The sequence below is a fragment of the Triturus cristatus genome, chromosome 9 (assembly GCF_964204655.1).
Source record: "Triturus cristatus chromosome 9, aTriCri1.1, whole genome shotgun sequence".
NCBI classification, from domain to species: domain Eukaryota; kingdom Metazoa; phylum Chordata; class Amphibia; order Caudata; family Salamandridae; genus Triturus; species Triturus cristatus.
Window position 1 is genome coordinate 1,188,860,336 of NC_140592.1, and position 25,817 is coordinate 1,188,886,152.

General features: G+C 50.4%; 2 protein-coding genes across 15 annotated transcripts in view; both read right to left on the reverse strand.

The window, feature by feature from the left end:
• Nucleotides 1-25,817, reverse strand: part of PACS2 (phosphofurin acidic cluster sorting protein 2) — a 456,225-nt gene that overhangs the window by 106,034 nt on the left and 324,374 nt on the right. For all 14 annotated transcript variants that reach the window (XM_085627187.1, XM_085627181.1, XM_085627184.1 and 11 more), the window contains exon 5: nt 15,187-15,349. In XM_085627187.1, the coding sequence (XP_085483313.1) occupies nt 15,187-15,349 (163 nt within the window). The remainder of the gene's footprint in view (nt 1-15,186; nt 15,350-25,817) is intronic.
• LOC146799603 (uncharacterized) overlaps nt 1-25,817 on the reverse strand; it is an 889,638-nt gene that overhangs the window by 1,230 nt on the left and 862,591 nt on the right. The gene's annotated exons all lie outside the window — the stretch shown is intronic.

The following is a 25,817-nucleotide window of genomic DNA, read 5'->3' on the forward strand; positions in this document are numbered from 1 at the left end:
GTTCAAGAGCTCGCACGTCCAACGGAAGTGTTCTTGCGCTTCCTCGAAGGATGACGCCTTGATCAGCCAATCGTCCAGATACGGGTAGACAAACACCTTGTTCCTCCGCAGGTGTGCCGCCACCACCGCCATGCACTTCGAAAAAGTCCTGGGAGCAGACTTTAGCCCGAATGGCAGTACTGTGTATTGATAGTGATTGGCGCCGACTTGGAATCGCAGGAACTTCCTGTGCTTCTGTGCTATGGGCACATGGAAGTACGCATCCTGTAGATCTATGGCACAGAGCCAGTCTCCCCGTTGCAGCTGAGGGTAAATCTGGTGCAACGATAGCATGCGAAACTTCTCTCTGCGAATCCACTTGTTTGCTTGTCGCAAATCCAGAATGGGCCTGAACTCGTTCTTGTCCTTCTTGCGAACGAGGAAGAACCGAGAGTACAGACCTCTTCCCCTTTGAGACAAAGGTACTTCTTCTACCGCCTTTTTTCTCAACAAGATGTCTGCCTCCGCCTGGAGCTCCCTCAGCTGGAAGCGAGAGCTGACCGGCGGAATCGCTGGAGGCGGGCTGATGAACCGAAGACTGTATCCATTGCAAACAATATTCAGCACCCACTTGTCCTGAGTAATTTTTCTCCACTCTGCCGGAAAAAATCGAATGCTTCCCCCCACTGGAGTGGGTAACGGTTGAGGGGGAAGTAACAGCTCAGGGCCGAGACCCGGCCGGGCCCTTGTTTGTGGTAGTAGCCTGCTGGCCACCTCTACCCCTCTGGCGCTTCTGGAAGGGCTTGCGGAACTGCTGCTGTTGTGGCTGCTGCTGTCCCGAGCCCTGCCCACGCCCTCGGCCCGACGACCCGAACCTCCTCTGGAACGGTCGTTTCTTTTTCTCGGCCTTCTCTAACCCGACGGCCGTCAGGGTTTCCGCTTCAGCCTTCATGCGGGCCATTTCATCGTCCGCATGCTTCCCGAACAGGGTTTCCCCCGAGAAGGGCAGGTTGGCCACTCTCTGCTGCGCCTCCGGCTTGAGGGACGTCAGGCGCAACCAGGAATGGCGCCGCTGGTGGACGCCATGACAGTAGGCGTGGGCGGCCAATAGCGATATATCCGCTGCTGCGCTGATCGTTTGGTTAGAAACCAGCATGCCTTCGCGCACCGTCTCCAAGAAGTCCTCCTTCTTGTCTCGTGGCAGGAGGTCCGCATATTGCTGCAGGGATTCCCACAGGGCCCAGTCGTAACGGCCCAACAACGCCCCTGCACTCGCCGCCTTCATCGTGGTGGCGGCGGTACCACACACCTTCCTGCCCGCAGAGTCCAGCCAGCGGCTTTCCTTGTCCGGTGGCACCGTGGAGGCCGGGGCGGTCGCATGTTGTTTTCTCGCTGCCGTCACGATAACCGAATCCGGCTTCGGGTCCCCTCTCAAGAATGACGGATCCGACTCCGGGGCCCTATATTTCTTCATGAGCCTGGACGGAGCGGCCTTCGCTGTTGCGGGAGTGAGGAACAGTTCCAAGGCTGGTTCCACCAGTCCAGGCACGAGAGGCAGGAGGGGGCGAGACAAGTGTCTTTTATGAAGCGTCTCAAATATCACGGACGTCGTGGGTGTTGGAACCGTCACCGTGATATTCAGCTTCGCAGCCCCTCGCAACAGCACCTCCTGGAACGAGACCAAGTCGTCCACCGGCGACACCCTAGTCCCCGGGGAGTCCGACAGCGTCGGGGAAAGGTCCCTGTCCGAGGAGCGCGACCTGGACCTATACCTTCTGCGGCGTCGTCTAGAGTCTGACGAGGATCGCCCTCGGCTCCGCGATCGTCGCCTCCTGTGAGAGCGGGAGCGCGACCTCTTCGGCTTAGGCCTGTCCGCCGGTCTCGCTGGTCCAGGCGACCGTGGGCGTCGTGGCTTCGGGGTCCCCTGCGGCAGAGTCGGGTACCGTGGAAGGGAAACCGACCTCGGGGGGACCGGCGGCAGTCCCGCAGGAGTGCTTGGCAGCAACAGAGGCTGGGGTGGCGGAGACAGAGTCCGCGGCCGCGGAGGAGGCGGTGGAGGAGGTGGAGACGGTGGTGGAGGAGGTGGCGGTGGTGGAGGAGGCGGTGGCAGAGGTGGGAGAGGAGGAGGCGACGGAGACCTCCGAGGCGGGGTATACACCACTGAGTACACCGATCCCGGCGACTCTCTCTTCCTCGACGTCGACCTGTGCCTCGACGGCGACCTTCGCCTCGACGGCGATCTTCGCCTCGACGGCGACCTCCGCCTCGACGGCGACCTCCGCCTCGACGGCGACCTCCGCCTCGACGGCGACCTCCGCCTCGACGGCGACCTTCGCCTCGACGGCGACCTCCGCCTCGACGGCGATCTCCTTCTCTTCATCGACGGCGAGCTGCGATCCCTCGACGCCGAACGCCGACGCCGGGTCTTCTCTCGACGTCGACCGCTGGACGCAGCCGAAGACGGCGTCGTCGCCGACGACGCCGATGTAGTCGACGGCGGCCTATTCAGGTCCCTCGACGGCGATCGTCGACGCCGCTTCTCCCCAGAGCCCTGGGGAAACGGCGAACAGACGGTGGTCATCCTCCTCGACGTCGAGCGGGAGCGCTTACTGGTCTTCCTGCCCCTGGGGAGCCCCCCAGAGGCCTCAGTATGGGCCAAATCAGCCCCTCCAGACCCACCTGGTGCCTTCAGTCTTCGCTCCTCCAGAGCTTGAAGCCTGCTCTTCATCCTGTCCCTCAGGGTTCTGGCTGAAAACGAGTGGCAGATGGTACAGCTTTCAGGCACGTGGGACTGGGGAAGGCAAGCTATGCACACCTCGTGTGGGTCAGTTTTAGCCTTCTTTCGACCACATTCCGGGCACTTGTCGAACAAGCCAGGCATGTTGACAGTACCAGCTACTAAACACAAGAAAAAGTGACAAAAATTGCCAAAATCTCAATGAAAACCTTGAAAAAGGTAGAGCTCAATGCTCCAGGGTCCTGCTAGCAGGAGCCGGAAAAAAGAACTGAAAGTAAATGGGACCTGCTGGGCATTCTGGGATACTGGGGAAAGTTCTGGAAAACTGGAAAGTTTTCTTAAAGGCACAGTATCCTGTTCCAAGCCACATAATGGCAGCCTATGGGGCTTGTCTGTCCACTCCTTCCTCTCTATCATTCCAGAGGCTTTTGCTGGTAGAGGCAGGGTTTTTTCCTATGTGGAGAATAACTGGACAGGCAGTGCTGTTTGTGGATTTTGGTGGAATTCTAGTTGAAGTACTGGACAGTGTAGCCTGTGGGTATAGGCTGCATTATCTGTCTTTAAATTAAATTCTCTCTTAAAGGTGTATGCAGGTCTGCATGATTTGTCACCTTTTAGAGATTATTTTTTATTGCTCTGGGGTCCGCGCACATGGGCGGGACTATTCACTAGATTATGACTATACACAGAGATCCCCTACTACAGAACGCCAGTAACTCCAGATGGTTGATGTGGAGTAACTTCTGTTGTGGCGTCCATGTGCCCTGTGCTGTGAGATGTAACAGATGAGCTCCCCAGCCGGAGAGCGATGCATCTGCTGTTAGGATTATTTGTGGGACCGGGTCTAGGAACGGTCGACCTCTGGAAAGGTTTGTGGTGTTCCACCACTGCAGAGAGCGATGGGTGCGACCGTCTACCAACACCAGATCTGTCAGTTGTCCCTGGGCCTGGTTCCACTGGCGCGCCACGCACTCTTGGAGTGGACACATTTGGAGTCTTGCATGGGGCACTATAAAGATGCCAGAGGCCATCATCCCTATGAGCTGCATAAACACTCTTGCTGGGAGAGAGTGTTGACATAGGAATTTTTGACGCAGAGCCTGTATTTTTGCAATTCTGGCAGGATTGGGATAGGCTATGGCTTTTGAGGTGTTTATGGTGGCTCCGAGATATTGTTTTGTGTGTGATGGTACCAGGTGGGATTTTTGATGGTTCACCGTGAAACCTAGCTGGTGAAGTAGTTGGACCGTAGCGGCGGTATGTTGCACACATTGTTGGTAGGACGTGGCTTTTATCAGCCAATCGTCAAGATAGGGGAAGATGTGAATGTGCTGTCTTCTGAGGTGTGCAGCCACTACTGCCAGGCACTTGGTGAAAACCCTTGGTGCTGTTGTTACCCCGAACGGGAGCACCTTGAACTGGTAGTGTTGTCCGTCCACCACAAACCTGAGGTACTTTCTGTGAAACTGGTGTACTGGGATGTGAAAGTACGCGTCTTTCAAGTCCAGAGTAGTGAGAAAATCGTTCTGGGAGAGAAGTGGAAGAACCTGTTGAAGGGTTACCATGTGAAAATGGTCTGAATGAATGTAGGTGTTTAGAGGTCTGAGATCTAAGATAGGTCGTAGGGTCTCGTCCGTCTTTGGAATTAGAAAGTACAGGGAGTAGACCCCTAAATTTTGTTGATTTATGGGGACCTGCTCTATTGCTCCTTTTTGCAGGAGGGAGATCACCTCTTGTGTTAGCAGCGCAGTGTGTTCCTGAGACATAGGGCGGTGCCTGGGTGGAATGTTGGGGGGTGTAGATGTTAATTCTAGGCAATACCCTGACTGAATAATTTGTGTCACCCATCTGTCTGAGGTGATTGTCTCCCAGACGTGAAGGAAATGTTGTAGTCTGCCCCTGACCGGAGTGGAATGGTCTGGAGGGAGCGGGGGAAAGTCATTGGGCAGGAGGTGTGGCAGAGCGGGCGGTATTTGTTTTGCCTCTGCCCTTATTATTATTGCCTCTGTATCCGCCTCTTTGATAACCCTTCGTGAAGGTAGATTGAGGAAGGGATTTGTAGGACGTGGATGCACTGTCCGAGGAGTAGCCTCTGCCCGTGCCCCGAAAGGAAGAACGGCGAAAGGAGCCACCAGCTGCCGCGTGTGCCTCCCTGCCTACTCTGCCTCACTGCCCGGCTGCCGCGTAACCACGCCCCCTCCTTCGAGCGGCGTGGTCCGTGCACGCCGCTTCTCCCCCTGGTGCCCTCGTAGATTAGACCTGTTTTGGCTGTGAATTGTGCTTTTTTTCTTCTGTATTGCCTGCCTACTGTCTGTGATCCGTGTACCTTCCCTCCCCGCTCCCCGCTTCCTGCCACCACCGCTGACCCCGCCCCTTTTTTCCTTCTGTACCCTCCCCGCTCCCGCCTCCCAGCTGCTCCGCCCCCCCGCGCACTTGGCCATATATGGCGACCGTGCGACGCAGGTGAGTGTGACCTAGTCGTAGGACACCCCCGCGCCGCACGGCCACCAGCTGCCGCGTGTGCCTCCCTGCCTACTCTGCCTCGCTGCCCGGCTGCCGCGTAACCACGCCCCCTCCTTCGAGCGGCGTGGTCCGTGCACGCCGCTTCTCCCCCTGGTGCCCTCGTAGATTAGACCTGTTGTTTTGGCTGTGAATTGTGCTTTTTTTCTTCTGTATTGCCTGCCTACTGTCTGTGATCCGTGTACCTTCCCTCCCCGCTCCCCGCTTCCCGCCACAACCGCTGACCCCGCCCCTTTTTTCCTTCTGTACCCTCCCCGCTCCCGCCTCCCAGCTGCTCCGCCCCCCCCGAGCACTTCGCCATATATGGCGACCGTGCGAACGCGCAGCGTGCACGCGCAGCGGGCGTGCCGATTGTGCGCCGAAGGTGCGCCAAAGGTAAGCCCGTCTGCGCCCGTCCGTGCCTGGCCCGCGCCCAGCGCCCGAACCCCTGGCCCCCGAGGACCCCAGCCCACCCGCCAGACGTACGACGCCGCCACCCTCATCGCACTCAACACCGGCCGAACCCCGGGATGCCACCAAGCCACCCCGAGACGCACCCACGGACCCTTCAGCTGCCTCACCTGCAAGTTCACCTGCATCCGGACCTGCCCGCCACCAGCACCTGGCAAGCCGAACACCAGCAGCAACCACCTCAAGTGCATCCTCCTCAACACCCGCTCCGTCCACAGACACGCCATCGAACTCTGGAACCTCCTCGACACCACAGCCCCGGACGTTGCCTTCCTCATGGAGACCTGGATGAACGCCTCTTCAGCGCCCGACATCGCCATCGCCATCCCTGAGGGCTACAAGATCACCCGGAGGGACCACACCGCCAACCAGATGGGAGGAGGCATCGCCATCATCCACAGGAACACCATCCGTATCACGACAAGCACCGACAACTCCCTAACCACCGCCGAACACCTGCACTTCCAGATCCACACCGACCCGAAGACCACCCTCAGAGGCACCCTGATCTACCGACCCCCGGGACCACGCACCCAATTCAGCGAGGACATCGCCGACTTCGTCAGCCCGCATGCCCTCCCCTCCGCTGACTACATCCTCCTGGGGGACCTCAACTTCCACCTGGAGAACAACAACGACCGCAACACCAGCACCCTGCTCGACAACCTCGCCAACCTTGGTCTCAAGCAACTGGTGTCCACCCCCACCCACCTCGCCGGACACACACTCGACGCCGTCTTCTCATCCAGCACAGACATCGCCTTCAGCCACGCCACAGAACTCCACTGGACGGACCACAGCTGTGTCCACTTCACCTTCAAAAGAACGGCGATCCACCACCACCAGCCTCAGGTTGCCCGTAGAAGCTGGAACAAGATCACAGCCGACCAGATCGCCGCCTCCCTGAGCCAGCACCCTCCTGCCAGCTCAGCGAACCCCAGCCAGGCCGCCGAAAACCTCACGAAGTGGATCAGCAACTGCGCGGACGAACTCGCCCCTCTGAGGACCCCGCCCAGCAGACCTGGCAGCAAGAAGGCCCCATGGTTCACCGACGAACTCAAGAGCTCCAAGAAGAACTGCCGAGCCCTCGAGAAAGGCTGGAGAAGGGAACCAACACCGGACAACATGACCACCCTCAAGCTCGCCACCCGGAAGCACCACCAACTGATCCGCGCCGCCAAGAAAACTGCATTCAAAGACCGGCTGGACAACAACGCACACAACTGCAAAGAACTCTTCAACATCGTGCAAGAGCTCTCCAACCCCAATGCAGGAAACAACGACATCACCCCATCGCAAGACCTCTGCAACTCCCTCGCATCCTACTTCCACAACAAGATCGCGGACATACACAACAGCTTCAGCTGTCAACCGACGCACGCCACGACCACAGCAACGCCGCCCACCACCACCCTCCGCGCCTGGACTCCGATCAGCACCGAAGACACTGTCCGCATGATTAACTCCGTCCACTCCGGATCCCCGACCGACCCCTGCCCTCACCACGTCTTCAACAAGGCAGACGCTGTCATCGCACCCCACCTGCGGGACATTATCAACACCTCCTTCAACACCGCCACCTTCCCTGAGAGCTGGAAGCACGCCGAACTCAGCGCTCTACTCAAGAAACCTACAGCGGACCCCACCGATCAAGAACTACCGCCCCATCTCGCTCCTCCCGTTTCCAGCCAAAGTCATCGAGAAAACCGTCAACAAACAGCTGGCCGCCTTCCTCGAGACGAATGGGTCCCTAGACCCCTCACAGTCTGGCTTCCGAGCCAACCACAGCACAGAGACCGCCCTCATCGCCGCCACCGACGACATCCGAGCCCTGATGGACAACGGAGAAACAGCTGCCCTCATCCTCCTAGACCTCTCCGCGGCTTTCGACACGGTCTGCCACCGCACCCTAGTGCAGCGCCTCAGCAACATCGGAATCCAGGAGAAGGCACTGGATTGGATCATTTCCTTCCTCGACGGAAGAACGCAGAGAGTCCGCCTACCACCGTACAAGTCAGAGGCCACCGAAGTCATCTGCGGCGTCCCTCAAGGATCCTCGCTGAGCCCCACCCTCTTCAACGTCTACATGAGCCCCCTCGCGGCCATCGCACGCCAACACAACCTCAACATAATCTCCTACGCCGATGACACCCAGCTGATCCTCTCCCTGACCAACGACCCCACCGCCGCCAGAGCCAACCTGCACGATGGGATGAAAGATGTAGCCGAGTGGATGACGACCAGCCGCCTGAAACTGAACTCGGACAAGACGGAGGTCCTCATCCTGGGCCCCTCACCCTCCGCCTGGGACGACTCCTGGTGGCCCCCCGCCCTGGGCACCGCACCCAAACCGACGGACCACGCACGCAACCTGGGCTTCATCCTGGACTCCTCCCTCTCCATGACCAGGCAAGTCAACGCCGTCTCCTCGACATGCTTCAACATCCTACGCATGCTACGGAAGATCTTCTGGTGGATCCCCACCGAGACCAGGAAGACCGTCACCCAGGCCCTCGTCACCAGCCGACTGGACTACGGCAACGCCCTCTACGCCGGTACCACCGCCAAGCTCCAGAAGAGACTCCAGCGGATCCAGAACGCCTCAGCCAGACTCATCCTCGACATCCCACGCAACTGCCACATCTCCGGACACCTGAGAGACCTGCATTGGCTCCCCGTCAACAAAAGAATCACCTTCCGGCTCCTCACCCACGCACACAAAGCCCTCCACGACCAAGGCCCGATCTACCTCAACAACCGAATCAACTTCTACGCTCCCAAACGCCACCTCCGATCAGCCAGCCACGCCCTCGCCGCCGTCCCGCGCATCCGAAGAGCGACAACAGGAGGGAGGTCCTTCTCCTACCTGGCCGCCAAGACCTGGAACTCCCTCCCGACCGACCTACGCCTGACCAAGGACCACCTCTCCTTCAGGAAGAAGCTGAAGACCTGGCTGTTCGAGCAGTAACGGCACCCCCCCCCCCCAGCGCCTTGAGACCCTACGGGAGAGTAGTGCGCTATACAAATGTTTTGATTGATTGATTGGGAGTATGTGACTGCAGGGCTCCCATAGATTTCGCCGTGTCTGTATCTTTTTTCATCTTTGAGGGCATCGTCTACTTTAGGGCCAAATAGATGATCATGGGTGATTTAATATAGAGGCTTGTACCTCTGGTTTAAACCCTGAAACCCTGAGCAAGGCATGGCGACGGAGAAGGACACTGGTGTTTATGGCCCTGGAGGCTGTATCTGCTGCATCTAGGGCACATCGTATCGAGGTATTGGTTATTGTTTTTCCCTCTTGAATAAGTTCATTAGCCCATGTCTTGTACTTTTCAGGGAGATGGTGCATGATGGTCTCTAGCTCATCATAATGCGCCCTGTCGTATCGGGCCAACAGTGCTTGCGTATTGGCGATACGCCATATATTGGCAGCTTGTGACGCAGTGCGCTTCCCTGACGCGTCTAGGAGCTTGGACTCTTTGTCAGGTGGGGGCGCTTCGCCTGACACCTGAGAATTTGAGCGCTTCCTAGCTGTAGATACCACTAGGGAATCCAATGGTGCAGGGCCTTTAATGTAAGACGGGTCTGTGGGGGCGGCTTTGTATTTCTTCTCTATCCGAGGGTTTAGGACCCTGGCCCGGACTGGGTCTTTAAAAACCTCAGGGGCATGTTTAATTACGCCCTTTAACATAGGTAGAATGGCAGTGGACATATGTGTATCGTCAAAGGTGTCTAGGAGAAAATCCTCCTCCACTGGGTCGGTATGTAACTCCACCCCGTGGTAGTGTGCTGCCCGTTGTAACAAATGGTGAAAACCCAAGGAATCTTCAGGTGGGGATGGCCTAGATGAGTAAAGGTCATCCTGTGGGACATCTGGGATGTCCGGATTGTTATAATCATCCCATGGGTCTGGAGATCCAGTAGGGGTGGGATCTTGTGGCACATCTGCTGGATCATAATAAGGGTCCCCCAAATCGTCTGGGACAGGAGACAAGGTGGGGGAACGATGAGGTGGAGGGGGTGGAGGTGGAGAGGGTGGAGGAGGTGGAGGAGGTGGGGAAGGCACCCTGAAAGGAGAGGTAGCAATGTCCTTTCTCTTTGGAGGTGGAGGTGGAGCTGGCTTGTCCAAGTGTCTCTTTTTTGAAGACAATGTCAAGTGTCCAGTCTTTGGATCCTTGGTGAGGGTTTTTTGCAAAGGATCCGGTGTGAAAAGCTCCTGCGACCCTGGTTGTTCGGTCGGCGCCGAAGGTTTCGGGGCCGACGGCTTTTTAGGTTTGTCGAAGCCGTGCTTCCTTGGAAGCTCCGTTTTTTTGGTCGGTGCCGAAGAAGGCCTCGGCACGGGAGTGTCGGTGCCGGGGGCCTTGTGATGTTTGGTCGGCGCCGGAGGAGCAGGTTTCGACACCGAAGGCTTCGGTGCCAGGTTTGGTGTGGAGGTGGAGGCCGATTTTTTCTTCGGTGCCGAAGGGTGTTTCTCGGCACCGGTGGTTGGCTGGCTCGAGCCCGAGCGGCCGGAAAACTTAATAGGCTTCTTTACTGGGCCCGAAGGTGGGGTGTGAGAAGCAGTGTCCTTGGTCTTGCCTAGGCCCGGAAGCGAAGGTGTGACCGAAGCCTTTTTCGGTATCGGCGTGGGCGTGGGAAGGGGAATTGTACTCACGACCCGCTGCGCCGGAGTGATGTCCTCCACATCTGAGTCGTCGGCCTTGGAAGCGCTGACGAGGTCGTCGTCCTCCTGTTCGATATCCTGCTGTCCCGGAGCTTCGACGTCGTCCCCGAAGATGTCGACTGGAGCGGAGGTCGAGGAGTGCGCCATGTTGCGTCTAGCCCGTCGATCTCGAATGGTCTTTTTTGAGCGAAAAGACCTGCAGGCGGGACAGTCTCGGGCCTCGTGTTCTGGGGAGAGGCAGAGGTTGCACACCTCATGAAGATCGGTGTGGGGAGACTTGGACCCACATCGAGGGCACTTCTTGAAGGGAGTTCTTTCCATCAGCCGAGACCGTAGCCGGAATAGGCCCGAAGGCCGCCGTCGACGACCGGAATCGAAGAAGTGCCGAAGAGAAGATGAGTAATATGATTTATTATCTGAAGAAGCTCGATGAGCGAGGATTTTTCGTCGATCGGTGAACTGGGAAGTTCGGAACCGGAGCGCGAAGTATTACATCCGAGCCCGATGGCGGAAAAAAACAATCTGAGGATGGAGCCGAAGCCCATGTGCAATACGAACCAGAGGAGGAGTCACCGAACTCGTGACTTCCAAAGACTTTCCAAGAGGAAAAACAAACTGCAAACATCCGGGCCCAACACCAGATGGCGAGCTATGCACAGTGTATAATCTGCAGCTCATATGCCTCGAACTGTCATTTACAATGCCAATAGCTCAAACTATCGTAAATGCGAGACCTATTGCACTGTTACTTTCATGTAGCATATTAGTCTTGTATTGTGCCTACTGTGAACTGAGTCACTTCAATGCACCTGCCTGAGTTTATGTTCTAGGTGGGTGTTTATAATAGGGCACGATTGTGAGCTCTGAAGCGGAGGATGAAGGAAGTGCCAGGTTCTCAAAGTGCATGTCTGGGGGTCATAACAGTGTTCAGAATAATTGCTCATCCAGTCTTTGGCCTCTGTGCAAATCGAATAGAGTAATGGCCATGTATGCCAATTTTAATTGTCATTCTATGCAAAAGTGTTTGAAGGAGGCACTCTGTTGTCGCAATAACGTCAGGGAGATGGTAAAATAAAAATCAGCGCATACCGGTGAGTATGTTGTATGCGTGTGGGGATACTGAAGTGAAGAAAAATGCAAGAAAATATGCGAAGAAATTGAGGGAAAAGTTTGTGCCGAAGAGGAAAGACGTGAGATATGAGCTATGCATATGGAGGATTTCAGAAAAATGTTGTGAGGAAAGCGATATGAAAAATTAGGAATGAGAACCTCTGACGACCACAGACCTACATAATGTCAAATACAGTCACATACTTTCAAAATAGAAACATTTCCAATTATAATTTTTTACAAAAAAATAATTCTAGTTATTGTAGGCCACACCTATTGGAAAGGATTTCTAAATATGCTTTTGCCACACCCAAGATATTGCCTGCTTTTTAAAAATCTTACTTAAAACCCTGGTTGTTGCCATTTCTTTGGCTGGGGAGAGAAATGGAAGCTTGCAGCTTTCAGGAAACCGATGAGGAATTCGGAACAATGGAAGAAACTTGGCACCCATGATTGACAAGATGCCCCTATGACTACATACTAACCACAATATGGTTTCTTCCTACAAGCATAAGAAGACCCCGAATGACCTTGCCCAAGCTGCACTGTGACACTCCACCCTACTCTGCTTACCTCCCGCCAGGTGGGGAGGGGGCACCTGGCACCACTCTCCACAAGCTGCTCTGCCACACCGCCTCCCTCCTACAGGTGGCGTCAGTCCCTAACGCTCTGACTGGACATCGCAAGCCCACGCACGAGGAGCATACAGGCAGCTGTTAGTCTTTTGCTGTGTGAGGTGGGGGGTGCAGTCTGTGTCATGACAGCTTGTGTTTACAGCAGCTGGCCTGATGTGTTTGAGCAGAGATGCTGCAGAGTCTATTGCTGCGCATCCCACTGTACAATGTGGTATTTTATTGTCAGTTTTTCTCCTTTCCTCTGACTAAGCACCATGGCTGGAGCAAAGAGGCTTTCACACAACCAGTGTAGGCCAGTTCTCCATCAAATACAAAGAAATCCTAGGGTCTAATCATATTCCAATAGTGTATATAAATTAATAATACTCCTTCGAGAAGAATGTATTAGATAAACATGAGAGTTGTGCTCGTAAGATCATCCAAGGGCAGATCCCTTTCTAGGACGTAATCCCTCACTCACCAGAGGTGACATGCTTCATCACAGGGATTCTCCTCCCAAAGGAAACACCTAGTTCCTTTGAGGGCTACAACCCCCTCACCGTGAGAGAGACTTTTTCCCATCTCTCTCACATGGTTGATTACTTTGCGCTGCGACCTCACTCATACGCTTGGCTCATCATAGGTGGGTTTAGGATACCCTTTACACTCCAACAAAACATCCCAGAGCTCCTCCCTCACAGTGAGGGGGTTGTAGCCGTCAAAGGAACTAGGCGTTTCCTGTGCTGTGTGATTGCAGGACCAGCGCGACTTTCACAGGGAGCTCTGCACAGCACTGTATTTGCTGCACCGTACCGCAGCATTTTCAGTCTGGGGAGGCTCCTCCCGGAGCAAGAAGCGGTGGGGACATAACGAGTGAGGACGGCGTCAACCTTTACTGGTCAACGCCTGTGCTCGTCCTGCAGGGTTATACTGATTTTGTGAGTTAGTTCCAGAGTAGCGTGCTACTGGATATAAAAGCGCTTCAATGCCTTGTAAAGGGTAGTAAGCGCTATATAAATGCAATTACAATACAATAAATCATGTGTAAATCAATGCATAGGATGCGTTACATAAGACAGCGAGGCTTACAAGGCCCTTCATAGCTCACTGTCTTATATTAGAAGGTTTACAACTTATTAACAGCAAGCAACAAAACGATCTCTTTGTTAAAAGCAGTAACCCATTTACCCATCTGCATAAATCTATCTGAACCTATAACAACCAAGCGCGCATTGCCTTTTTTAATAAATGTGAATAAATACTAGCTACAGCGTCTTTTTTTTGCTTGCAACAAAATAAATATGGATAAATGCAGATGGAAATGTAACATCAATACTGCAGCCTGTGACTTAACAGCACTGTACACTGGTACCCTAAACTCAATCTATTTCAAGATTGCAAATCTAAGGGTGTCCAGATATGCTCAATACTCAACTTCGAGGCTAGATACTCACAGCCATGGTTGAGTTCTGCTGCACAACACCTAATGGCAGGCCTCTGACCATGAACAACAAACGCTTTCTGTATCTGCAGCTGACGATGGCGTCCGTCGGGAGGTTCAAGGGCAAAGGTTTCATTATGCCCAGGGATCCCAGGTGTCTGACCCAAATTTATGGCCCCGATTATGAATTTTTTTTGATAAAACACAAAAAATAAAAAAAGGGGTTATGGATATAAATATGTGAATTTAAAAATTCACCTTTCTATAAAATTATCGATTTGTCAGTGATTACCATTTTTGCTCACAGATTCACAGTTGTAAAATTGTTTTGGATGCAATGTCATTCTTCTATTGATCGGATTCTTAGGTAACGAGATGTGCCTAGGTGTCAATTGAATATGTTTAGTCTATGGTCTTAGGGGTAACCTTGTCTCTGCTTCTACTGAATCAGGAGTAGCCACTAAAACCCCCGAGACTGTCGAGAACTTTGGATTCCCCGTCATATCATGTTTGGCAAAACAGTTTTCTGGTCACATCATCCAATAGCATGTGAAGTGAAAAATAACACCTAATGTAGTCCTACCAAAGTAGGGAATTTCTCGTTGAATGAATGAACTCCACAACAAAAAGTGCCTCAAGCAATAAGTGACAGGAGAAATAAGGGGGTGACCCAAGCCTGGCCACTGCTTCGAGCAGCGGCAGCACTTCCGCTATGGAGGAGTTTCGCCCCACTGAGTTCAAAAGACAAACAAAATGATAACGCAACATTAATAATGTTACGTTGTTATCATTTTATTTTTTGTAGGAAGCCCGAGCCAGGTTAGGGATGGGAGGGGCAGGGCGGGGCATAGTTGTCCTCACAGGCAGGAGGAGTGTTTACTGCGTCACCATAAATGCGCATGACGGTTTGACCGGCCGTCATGCGTAATTAGCATGTGCTCCACCCGACTGTATTGCAAGGCTGGATGGAGAACATGCACAGGCTTCCACTCCTGTCTGAGCACCGAACCACGGTGCTCAGATCAATCACGACGCAGATGTCATGCTGGTGACAACACCGTTGTGATTGGCTAGAGGAGTCTGGGAGCCTGTGTGCTTCCTGGAGACTACAGAAGAGGACAAAGGAGAGGTGGCAACAGGCAAGTAAGTGTAACTGAGCTTTTTTTCCCCTTAAATCTTTCTCTTTTTGTAATTCCCTCCCACCACACCACCACCACTACATTTCCCTAGCGGCCGCTCCTGGCTTCGAGGCGTCCGGATTTATCTTTTTTGCCACAAGGGCTTAATCATATTCCGATGAATTAGTTGAAATTCAAAAACTCATTTATATCTTTGACTAAACTCAATCCTGCATTATACATAAAAAATTTACGGTCCTTAAAAAAACAAAACATTAAGAATGGAAATTGAATTTAGGAATACTGCAAAGTGAATTTCATAATTCATTGACCCAAATTATGAATGAACCCAAAACAATGTGTAGTACATTTTCATATGTATTTGGGACTGGCCGCTTGCTGGCCACATAACCGTCAAGAGGCCTGGCCAGAAGACAGGGTCTAACGTAACAGTAGACGTAACATGACTCGTCTGGGCTGTCGGCTTCATTGGCTAGCTCCCCACATCCCAACCACACTGATAGGTTCACTCCCAGGAGGCAGCGCATCACCTGTTGATTTGATCTTCTGGATTGGCTGCAGGCTGCCTTCGTCGTGGTCGACCGGCTGGCTGGAGAGCGAGTAGATCCAGATCTCAGCCACCTTTGCAGTTGCCTCCTTGAGGTTACTGACCAGGCTCAGGACTTGGCTGCCTTCTGTCGGGTGCTGCATGACCTGCGTTTGGGGTAAAATAAAGCAAAATTGATTCATTTAAAAGACGGTAGGAGCACGTTACACACTGAGAAACAGTGGTCCTCACTGGGTGCAATGCCTCCCTGTAGCGTAGACCTTTGGTGCATGTACGAACAAGCCCTGCCTGCAGAAAGCAGTGAGTAACTACAACCAGGAGTTGGCACCCAAGTCAAAGGCTACTGATTTGATTTGAGTTTATTAAGCGCAAACAATTACCCCAAGGCTTTTCGGTGCTAAAAAGAACCGGGGAAGTGATATCAGTTAGGGTTTAGAAAAGAGCCACGTTTTTAGTACCTTACGAAAGCCTCAAAGAGAAGGAGCAGATTTTTTCTCTAAGGGAAGGCAATTCCAGTTGTTGGTTGTGCAGTGCATAAAGCTCCTACCCCCACCATCCCCCAGAGAAGAGCTTGTAAGATGGTACAATCGCATTCCCAGCTGAGCAGGACCTAAGCGTTCTCTCAGGTCCTGCTCAGCCAGGAATTTGATGGTACCATCTTACAAGCCACAAACCAAAGAACAAAACGGAAAAGCAGTCTCCAAAGTTACACTACTTTTATTAACACATGATCTCCTATAATAACATGAAATATAACATTATCTATTTGCAATGTTAGAATTAAGCAATACTATCCCACGGGAAGGACACTCGGCTACAGGGCAGAGGAGAAGCCAATAGCCCGATTCCACCCTAGACCATTAACTCCCCCTTCGATTAAAATGTTATTGTAAACGAGACCCTTAAAATTCACTCATCTGTTTTGTTAGATGGTCTTTTTTCATGCATCTATTTAGATGGAAGTTTACAAGAAGCATTTGTTCCTTTTTTGATGTTAAGTCTTTGCCTTTTTTGTCCTACCTACATGCATTGCAGTAAACGCCTAATTTTGAGGGTCATGAAAAGGAGCACACACTGAGTGGTAACAGGTTTTCGTCACAATAAAATCATTTACTGGCGATGTCGCAATCATTTTAGGACCTGTGGTGAGCTCCATGGCGAATAAAACCTGTAAACAATGATGACCCACTTCTGGGATCTACTGACCCATTTTTTACAGAACACAGGTTTTTCATTATTTTCTAGTGGAAACTATGTTTGGTGGTTTGGAAGCTAGAATTACAATACATTTTCTAAAAGTTGATTCTAGAGTGTTCTACTTTTCTACTCTAGCTTCACTATAGCATTCTAACGAGCAACTAGAATGCTGACATTCGATATTCGGGACAAAATGGATGCCATGTTGATGTAAAAATAACTGATGAATTTAAATCCAGCTCTATAGAGCAGGTTGAAGTATTTATTTTATTTATATTTTTTGTATACAGCGAAGTACACACTTCCAAAAGGAGTATCTTGGGACCGGGACACCAACATTCTTCCCATCAAGCAGCACAGATCAATAGTAGATGAAAAAATACAGGTTTTAATGGCTTTCCTAAACCATAGAAGGTTTAGCAGAGTTCGGATCCCCAAAAGATTTCACCTTGGATTAAATCTATTTCACCATTTGGAGTATTGGGTGGAGGGGACCACACAGTTGTCGCTGGTGCCTGAGCGTAGTGATCTAGTAGTTACACAACACTTGAAATTCTTTAGTATCAATCATCAAGGGCAACCCACTCTGTCGATAGAAGTCTGGTAACCATATATTTGCAACAACGGTTCACTAAGACCTCATTTGACATACAAGTATCAAACTTATGAACAAAAAGATTCGACTCAACACAATCAATGCGGTTTAAGAGATGTACACTCGTCAATGCTAATAAGGCACAGAGGTCAACTTACAAATCCACTGTTTAGTCCATTCAGCAGTCAAGAGAGCAGACAGTTATAAGGCTCACTCATTGGTTACTATAGGTCTTGATTGTTTGGAACACCTATGCAAAATATCACTGCACTCAACTGACTCTGACCCATCCACGCCAAGGCTGATTCTCAAGACAATGTGGGTCCTTTAAGAATTCTGTCCTGATAATGACCCTGACAGTTATTACCAAGGCCGAAACTTCGTTGACAATAAAAACAAACCGGCTGTATCTGGGCTCCTTGATTAAGGGTAGGGGCACTATGAGTGATACTGTCATATGCTGCTCCATCTTTAAGAGTATGGTCATTTGTTCTTCACATTCCCACTCACACTTTTGTATCCATTGGTGTCTCATACATGATCACTTGGGACACTGAGCTCCTTTGCGTCTTTTCATTTGACTTCTGGGTAGACTAAAATGTAGATTAAACAGTGGATCAGTAGGTTGGCTTCTGTGCATTATGAGTAGTGATTATCTCTTTTGTTCAGGAGTTTGATACTTGTACGAAAAATGAGGCCTTAATGAACAACTGTTTCATACATGCTTGAATTTTTTATTCAGAAATCCGGGGGCAAGGCTCTGGTAGATTTTGTCCATAGGACAGCAATCTTTGAACTTGAATCGCTTCTGCACAGGACAAGTAAAAGGGCATTGAGGCCTTAATACAGATATTAAAGCAGCCGCTTAAACAAGCATAGACCGGGAAGTAAGTAGCTTTAGTCTTTATGGCATAATATACTTTAAGGGGTCAAACTACTTAAAGGGGGAACGATCCTCATCCATGTGTAGCATCCCTTCCAACATCTGTTTCCGCACACCATTCATCCTCTTTACAGCTTAACACCCCCTCAAACTTAAAATGTTAGCATACTGGTTGTCTAAGAAGGGCTTTTAACATTTTTCATTTAAAAGGGTTGGAGCACATTTTTGTTTAGAGTTTCAAGAAGCTATTTGCAGACATATCGCATATTTGAAATAAATCTATTTGTGCTCCTTTTGGTAGTAGGGCCTTCTGAATGTGTTGCAGTTCAGACATGTATTTTTATTTTTAATACTCTCTTTCCGTTGTCAATATTTTATTCTTCCTACATGACTTCCTGCATTGGCTTCAAAATATTTTTTATTGTGAGTTAAATATGAGAAAACGATAAAAGATGTTTAATACTAAATCTTTACTGTCTACAAAAATCTATCTCTCTACAACCTATAAACAACTACATAAAGGTAATCACAAACTACACAATGTTCATAAGTTAGAAAAAACGTCAAATATATAACACAAACACAGGGGAAGGAATGCTTTAGGGGGGTTCATTTATTTCAGGAACCTGTAGCAGTAGAAATTAGAACTGTTCAATCTTTTGCATAGGAAAGTGGACATTTCTAAAGGTGTCTTCTCCAGAACCATCTCTCCCAGTGTTGGCGCATTCTGTGAGCTAGATGAACACTCATTCCTTTTATTAGAACTCCAATTTACACAGGCAGCTACTGTGTGTTGAAACTGTAATAAGGCTACTAGCTATGAATCTCCTGGGTAGATAGATATCAACTGTTAGGAGCCAATCAAAATGCAGCATTTTGCAAGCATCTACCCGTCTGTTTTGCACTTGTCAAACCCCAAATCATCACTAACTGGGAGTAACGTCATATTACTTCTAGAACCACAACGACAGGCAGCTACAGGTGCACTAATATCAACAAACACGAATAACACTACATAGTATATTGAAATAGACAAATATGGACAAAACAGGGGCAGTCATCGCGAGAAGTGTCAAGTTGATTGCAAGAAGTGATCAAGTGATCAGAAAGGAAGCAAATTGCAAAATAGTAGAGAAAAGTAAGTAAATCCAATGTTAATGTATGGAAACACGTGGTGGGTCTTGAGCCCCTTCCTGTGTATCGGAGACTGAGAGCCTACAGATGTGGGGTGAGAAACTCTTGTCCAATGGTCAGTAAGTTTCTTAACAAAGACCCACTGATCATCGTATGCATAATAAAAAAAACACCTACAGATGGGCTGTGCACACAACAAGGAACTGTTGTTAGATACAATGGATGCTTATTACAAAACAACTCCAACCACGATGCCAACTTCAACATCACTGGGCCAAGTGATCACACGGCATGGCGGAAGGGCCGCCAAACTGCATCTCTCAAGAACCGACTCTGGAGATCGCATGTTGTCGACCAATCAGAAAGGCCTGTCGAAGGGCTCAGATATGGACTTGTAACAGACCAATATTTCTAGATTACGTGTTCGCCACACTGGTACTTTAGGCCGGTCTGCTGACAGGGGCTTACAGAAGTTGCCACAACAGTAATAGAAATAAACAAAATACTAACAAATGAGCCTCAGCTTCATGTGTGCATGAGTCCATGACTTACAACAAGATGTATCACCCGACCTCGAAAGGGGAAGAAAAGGCCAGCCTTCTTATTTGCCAACCCCATTATGAAACACGTACGATGAATACAGCATCAATATCAACATAAACACAAAATCCGTAAAATGTGGCAAATAATTTGGTTTACTCCTCCTTTTAAGGGTTGTTGAAGTTTTTAAATAATTTTTTTCTACCCTTGCATAGGATATTATTTGTGAGATTCCAAATAAATCAGTTTTAACCTTAAAAATACACTAAAACTAAACCTTTTCAGTGCTTCACATTTACTGCTATGTAGAAGGAGGACCAACGACCACTCTACAAATCCAAATATGCCAAGTTTTGATACCTTTTTTTGGGCTGAAAGAAAACATAAAGAGAGTTGATAATGCATGGGCTTCTGAACTCTTACTGGCTCCCTCAGATGGTAGCTGTACAACAATGTGAAGGGTGAAGAAAAACTGGGAAATTCCTCCAGAGACCAAAAGCTGCACACCTGATGTGTCAGGAGTTTCGATGAAAACTGTCCTACTTTCTTGCAGAACATACTTGGTTTGTGCCCATTGAGGGCTTTCAGGAAGTCATCACCTGCAGTGTTCTATGGGTCACCAGGGTGACCACCTCACCTCCAGGTGCATACCCCTTAATGAAAAGTCTCACTTTGTTCAAGGTGATTGGACAGCTCTTTGTTTTGGTATTTCTGGAATCTAATATGAGTATCAGAGTGCCCTGAAGCAGCCAACAATGTTAGTACTATATAAAACCCCTCAACAATGTTCAGTTGTAAAATGCTCCTCGTCAGTCGCCGCACCCATAAGATTGACTACAGGAAGCAGGGGAGTCAGAATAAGAATTATAGGAAAAAGGGGTGCTAATAGAAGCCAATGGGATGTAGAAAAGTTGGACTCTTCTAACAAATCCAGAGGAAGTGAATTTGAGATGGATCTAGCCGGGAACTGAAAGGAGAGACTGCGGATAGAGGAAACATAGAGCAGTAATAGAGATGGCAGACTTCAGTTAATCTAAAGAAAGGACAGACAAGGACATCAGCAGCTCTTCAGACATGGTGGTGTCTGTCCACACGGGAACTCAAACGGTAACCCTGGCACAGACCTGGGGCAGCATAGCCCTGGTCAGGGCTTAATTTGCAAAATATTAAGTGCCAGGGCTCTGACCAGGAGGCCACTGCAGCTTGCACCACCCATCGCCCTGGTCATCGCTGCCAAAACAACTACTAACCTTTTCTCTGGCATGTAAATGCGACAGTTCAGATTATTCCAGGTCCCCAAAGCTAAAGGAATGGCTGGGGAGGCAGGTATTAGCAATTTTAATGTACATTGTAGTCCTAAACTACAGTTGTTCTGCTCATCTCTAAATTAGATGAACAGCGCCACCATGTGGAGGACTGTTCTATGTATGGTGTTGACAATTAGGTGCCGGTGCCAAGCATCGGACACCAATTAAGTGCCGGTGCTGAGCACCAGAAAGCCCCGGCTCAAATTAAGCACTGGCCATGGTGGGGACGGTGGCACGCACACGCATGCATTGATCGCCTTTGAGAACTAGACCGCACCATGTTGTGGTTTTTAATACCAGTTTATCAGTTTCACTGCTGTCAGACCCTGTTCAGGCGGCCAAAGGACGGACAGGAGCTACTGGGCCTCACCATGCAGGTTGAGGTTTGCCGCAGGAGTCCTTCCTATCGTGGCACTGCGAGTGGGCCAAGTACACCCTTTCCACACTTGACTCTCAGGGTAGTGAGGACGAGCTGTCAAAAGCTTCTGGTGAAGGTAGTGTGAGGGGCAAGAGCTCAACAGCCAAAGAGCAGACACAGTAAGGTATTGTCCAGCCCAGTGCTCGTCTTTTAGTTAAAAAGGAAGTACTTTCACTACGAAACGAAATACTAAACAGCACGATCCAGGGGTCAGTTACAATGTTTCACTCCTGTTTGCTGTCTTCAGTGAGACGCTAAACCCATTCAGTATACTCCACCCCCCCGATATCCTCCGCCCCGCTGTTCAAGTTTTCTATCAGTCCTAACCCCGCTGTATAGCGCGGGGCCTACACATGGACCAGGAACAGGTGTGGTTCACTCAGAAATAACTGTCCCTTAGACATGTGCACAATAGTTAATTTTAAGAGTCTTAAATTAGAATGTCAGTCCCTGTGACCTCCTCAGTGTAGTTTCACTCACAGGCAGGCCCCCAGTTACCATAGTTACTCTAGGTGGCGCTGCGGTGGGTGGAACAGGTCAATGCTTTTGCGACAGCGGCTGTTCCACTGTTGAGGAGTGGGGGTAGCAGCGGCGACCTCGCTCAGGTTTTGGATGCCGGGTGGGTTCAACACCCCAGCCGCTCAGGCCGCACGCACACGAGGCGCTCTGATGGGCAGCTGCGGCCTCCGTGTTGGTCATCAAGAGGTGGGTGTTTTCAGAATCCGCCTCCTCCAGGACGACCAGGACATCTGCTGTAGCATCGATGGGGAAACCCTGACAACGGTACCGCCAGTCTCTCGGGCACACAGCAGGATGCAACTAGCGCAACACTGCGCGGCATTTCAAAGTCTTTGCACAGTTCTCAGAAAGAACCACTTGGGGAGAGCTCTTCAACACACGGGTCGCGCCTGGCTTCGCTCCCTCTCTGGGGTCTGCTTCCGCTGGTTGTTCCTCACACTAAGAGCACACTGGGCCCCTCTCCTCGTGCAAGGCCAGGATCACTCCTTTCTCAGAGGCTGGGGGGCTTCTAGGCAGCTCCTTCAATTGATGTTCCATTCTTCTGATACGCTGGTTGTTAGCATTCACCAAACCAACGCGTCACACAGCTGTCCTTCGAGTACTCTGCAAAGCACTCCCTTCGTTGTCATGAAAAACTTGGAACTGGAAAATGTAGGACAGTTTGACTCCCACTCTTATATTTATTTTGCAGGTTAAGTGCTATGTCTAAGGTTTCAGAACCAGTTTGGGCGGGTTCTCTGTCAAATGTCATTTTCTGGCTGTCCCTCAGACCCTGCCTGTGTACAAGGTGATGGTTCCCACACCAAGTTTCAAGCAGCAGTATCTAAAACAAGGGTGTATCTGCCAGACATATGGCTTTGCCAATGCTTTTTGCAGATGTTATTCTGCGTCAGCAAACAGATAAAAATAGACTTGTTTGCCGATGCACTGAGGCTCAAGTGTTGTGACGTGGGCGGCGAAATGGCCCCATCATGGCATAAAGTATGTCCTACAATGGCAGTAACTTTTACTAAAGGTAACACCATTTATTGTAAGGGTTTTCATTTGTGTGCAATGTCTCAAAACATCCATGTAGGTCACAAAACACGCCACAAGCTTTTTGCACAAAAAGGAATAAAAGCTAACTTTCCATTGCCTTTTTTCTCTGTAATTAGGCAGGAAACGTGACGCAAAAGAAAAGCAAAACCATAAAGGACGAATCTGAATAAAAACAATGAACCCTTTTTGGAAGAATGAAAATGAGGACCGCCAAGAGTGACAGTGAATGCGCGTCTGGGAGCTGCTAGAGGAACGAGGTATCTGTAAATAGCCTTTACGGCGATCGCTTCTGGAAAACAATAGACACCGCTATCAGATGACGTTAACTGTACCTTACGCCAGGAGCGGCCTTGCTTGCATTGAACAGCATCAGCACAAGGAGTGTCCGGACACCGCAAAGCATAATTCCGCTCGCCCCGAGTCGCGGGTCCATCAATTGTGTGTCTTTTGAGCCCCAAGTTCCAGACATCACATGTGGATTCAAAACAAAAAGTGATCTCAGTCCCATTAACCGCGCTCAATCAAGTAGTGTCCGGCTGCATGTCTCGACCTCAAAGGAACCTCCACTCGTTTGCCCCTGAGGAATGGGTATTTAGAGGGCATGTGGAAGAGGTGTGGCGCAGCGGCCGGGTGCCCGACTCCAGACCGCCCGACTCCAGACCGCGGGGTTCACGGTTCGATCCCTGGTGCTGGCGGCAGGTTAGCCCAGTACCATGTGCCTCTGGGCAATAGCTCGCTTAATCTTCCGAGGGCCCCCAGCGCCGGGACACCTCCGGAAGCTGTACAAATGCTGGTATTTCATATTTATTTCATCTCATGTGACGTAGAAGCTGTGCCCCTGGGGTTTGGGGGCAGGTGGTGCAACTGTCGGGTATCGGGTGGGAAGGGGCGGGGTCTGGATGGGGTTACGTGGGAGGGTCTTAAGGAGTAAGATCCTCGTCGCCAGCTACCTAGAGTGGTGAGGCAGGATGGCAGGTGTGGCCTCGTTGGCCAGTGTAGGTTTTTGTTAGCGTAGTAGTGATAGACATGGGTGGTGGGGGTAGCCAGGTGGTGGAAGCTTTACCTGCCTTGAGGGATGAGGATAGGGTGGATCTTCTGGTGCCAAGCGCGCTGGACCGGGTATGGGTTTGGCAGACAAGTAGAAGGGGTGGCAGCCTTCATACTGGCACCCTCGCCCCCCCAAGGTGCCAATTAAAGAAGGCAGAGGAGCCTTAGGTAGAGGAGGGGTGCAGCTGAGGTGACTGGGAAGGCTTCGGGAAGGGCCCTTCCAGAGCAGCTACACAGGGCAGTGGCCAAGATGGGGCAGAGGGCAGCAAACTTAGCAAGGGCCCGTCTAACTTATTGGTGCAGGGATGCCGGTGTCTGGGGAGGGTCCTGACAGCAATGGTGAGGGGGGGCGATTAATTGAGGGGGTGGTCTAAGGAGTTGAGAGGCAGACGGAGGCCTGAGGCCACTAATGCAGGGAAGCGGATACAATTGAACCCCCGATACAGGATACGTGTCCGGTGCAGTGCAGAGACCTTTAGCAGCAAGTCTGAACAGGGGTCGTAGCATATTTGTGCACAAGGATGGTGTGAGGTTTTCAGGTCCTTACGGACTTTGTAAGGAATATGCAAGTGGAAGACTTTGACAGGCATGGTTTTAGAAAAGGCGCGGCCACCGAAGCGGAGATGAAGGGCTGTTCTGCTGATACCATAAGGTGCAAAGGGAGATGGAGATCAGACTGTTATGAATGATATGTGTACCCAGGAAGGGCTTTGATGCGCCTACCTGCTGCAGGTTGTGTTCCAGTGATGTGATAGCATCAGTCTGAACTGTTTAATTTTCATAAATTGCACTATATCAATGTACACTACTAATCGCTGTACCTATACGGTGTGTTAAAGCACACCAATGCAGCTTAAATGCTGCACATTACCAGTTTTAAAAACATCTAAAGAGATACACAGAACCACAAAAATAATAGCACCCACTTTGTTCCATAGCTCAGAAATTATATAAAGCAACTACTTATTTAAAAAAAATTCAAGTAGAAACTAAAGTAACTGGAAGGAAAGACAACCACAGGCACAGACGGCTGATGCTGGGGTGGCCAGTTCTGTGTCTGGCATGGGTAAAACAGCGGTGCAGTTTCTCCCGAGCAAGAGCACTGTAGTCACATAGAGACGCAGCATGTTGCCAAAATGCACCCCTTGCACCATCACAACCCATATCCAAATCATCTTCACAAGGCCGCAACTCCCATGTGCCAAAATGAGTATGCAGTGTGAATGTGACTGATCACGTGCACGAGTAAGCATGCCAACAGCAAGACCAGCACACCTTCAAAATAGCACGTGTCTGACTTGTGTGCAAGGATGTGCGTGGCCAACAAGGGTGACTTGGAGGGCCACACACAACCTTGCACACGAGCCAGACACATGTGCAATGTTGCAGGTGTGCTGAGCTTGTTGCTGGCATGCTTACTCGTGAACGTGAACAGTCACATTCACACATCATACTCATATTGGCACATGGGAGATGCGGCCTTGTGAAGATGATTTGGATAAGTGTGGTGATGAGGCAAGGGGGACATTGTGACAACCTCATGCATGTTCCACAAAAATGCCCTCTTGCCTGTACATGCTATGCAGCACTGCGTACAGCAAGCTGAGAAAGTAATGAGTGACTCTGCATACCGACAACACATGCAATGTCACACCAAAAATACGGTTTTAGTCGTGTGCCCTCCATTGCAAAATGCGATGCAGGGCGCACCATGAAATCCATTCAGTCATCCAAAGTCTACTTACCTGCATTCACACATATGTCAACGCATGGCATGTACTATTACCTCTTGCAAATTCAAAAACTCCTTATGTCTGAGAAAGCTAGATCTTCAAATCTAACAATAGCACCAACCTAGTCCCTCTCCCCTCACTATGATGTACAAGTGTCCGAGCATAGGATCCTTGGCTCGTTACTATGACATTTCTCCTCTACT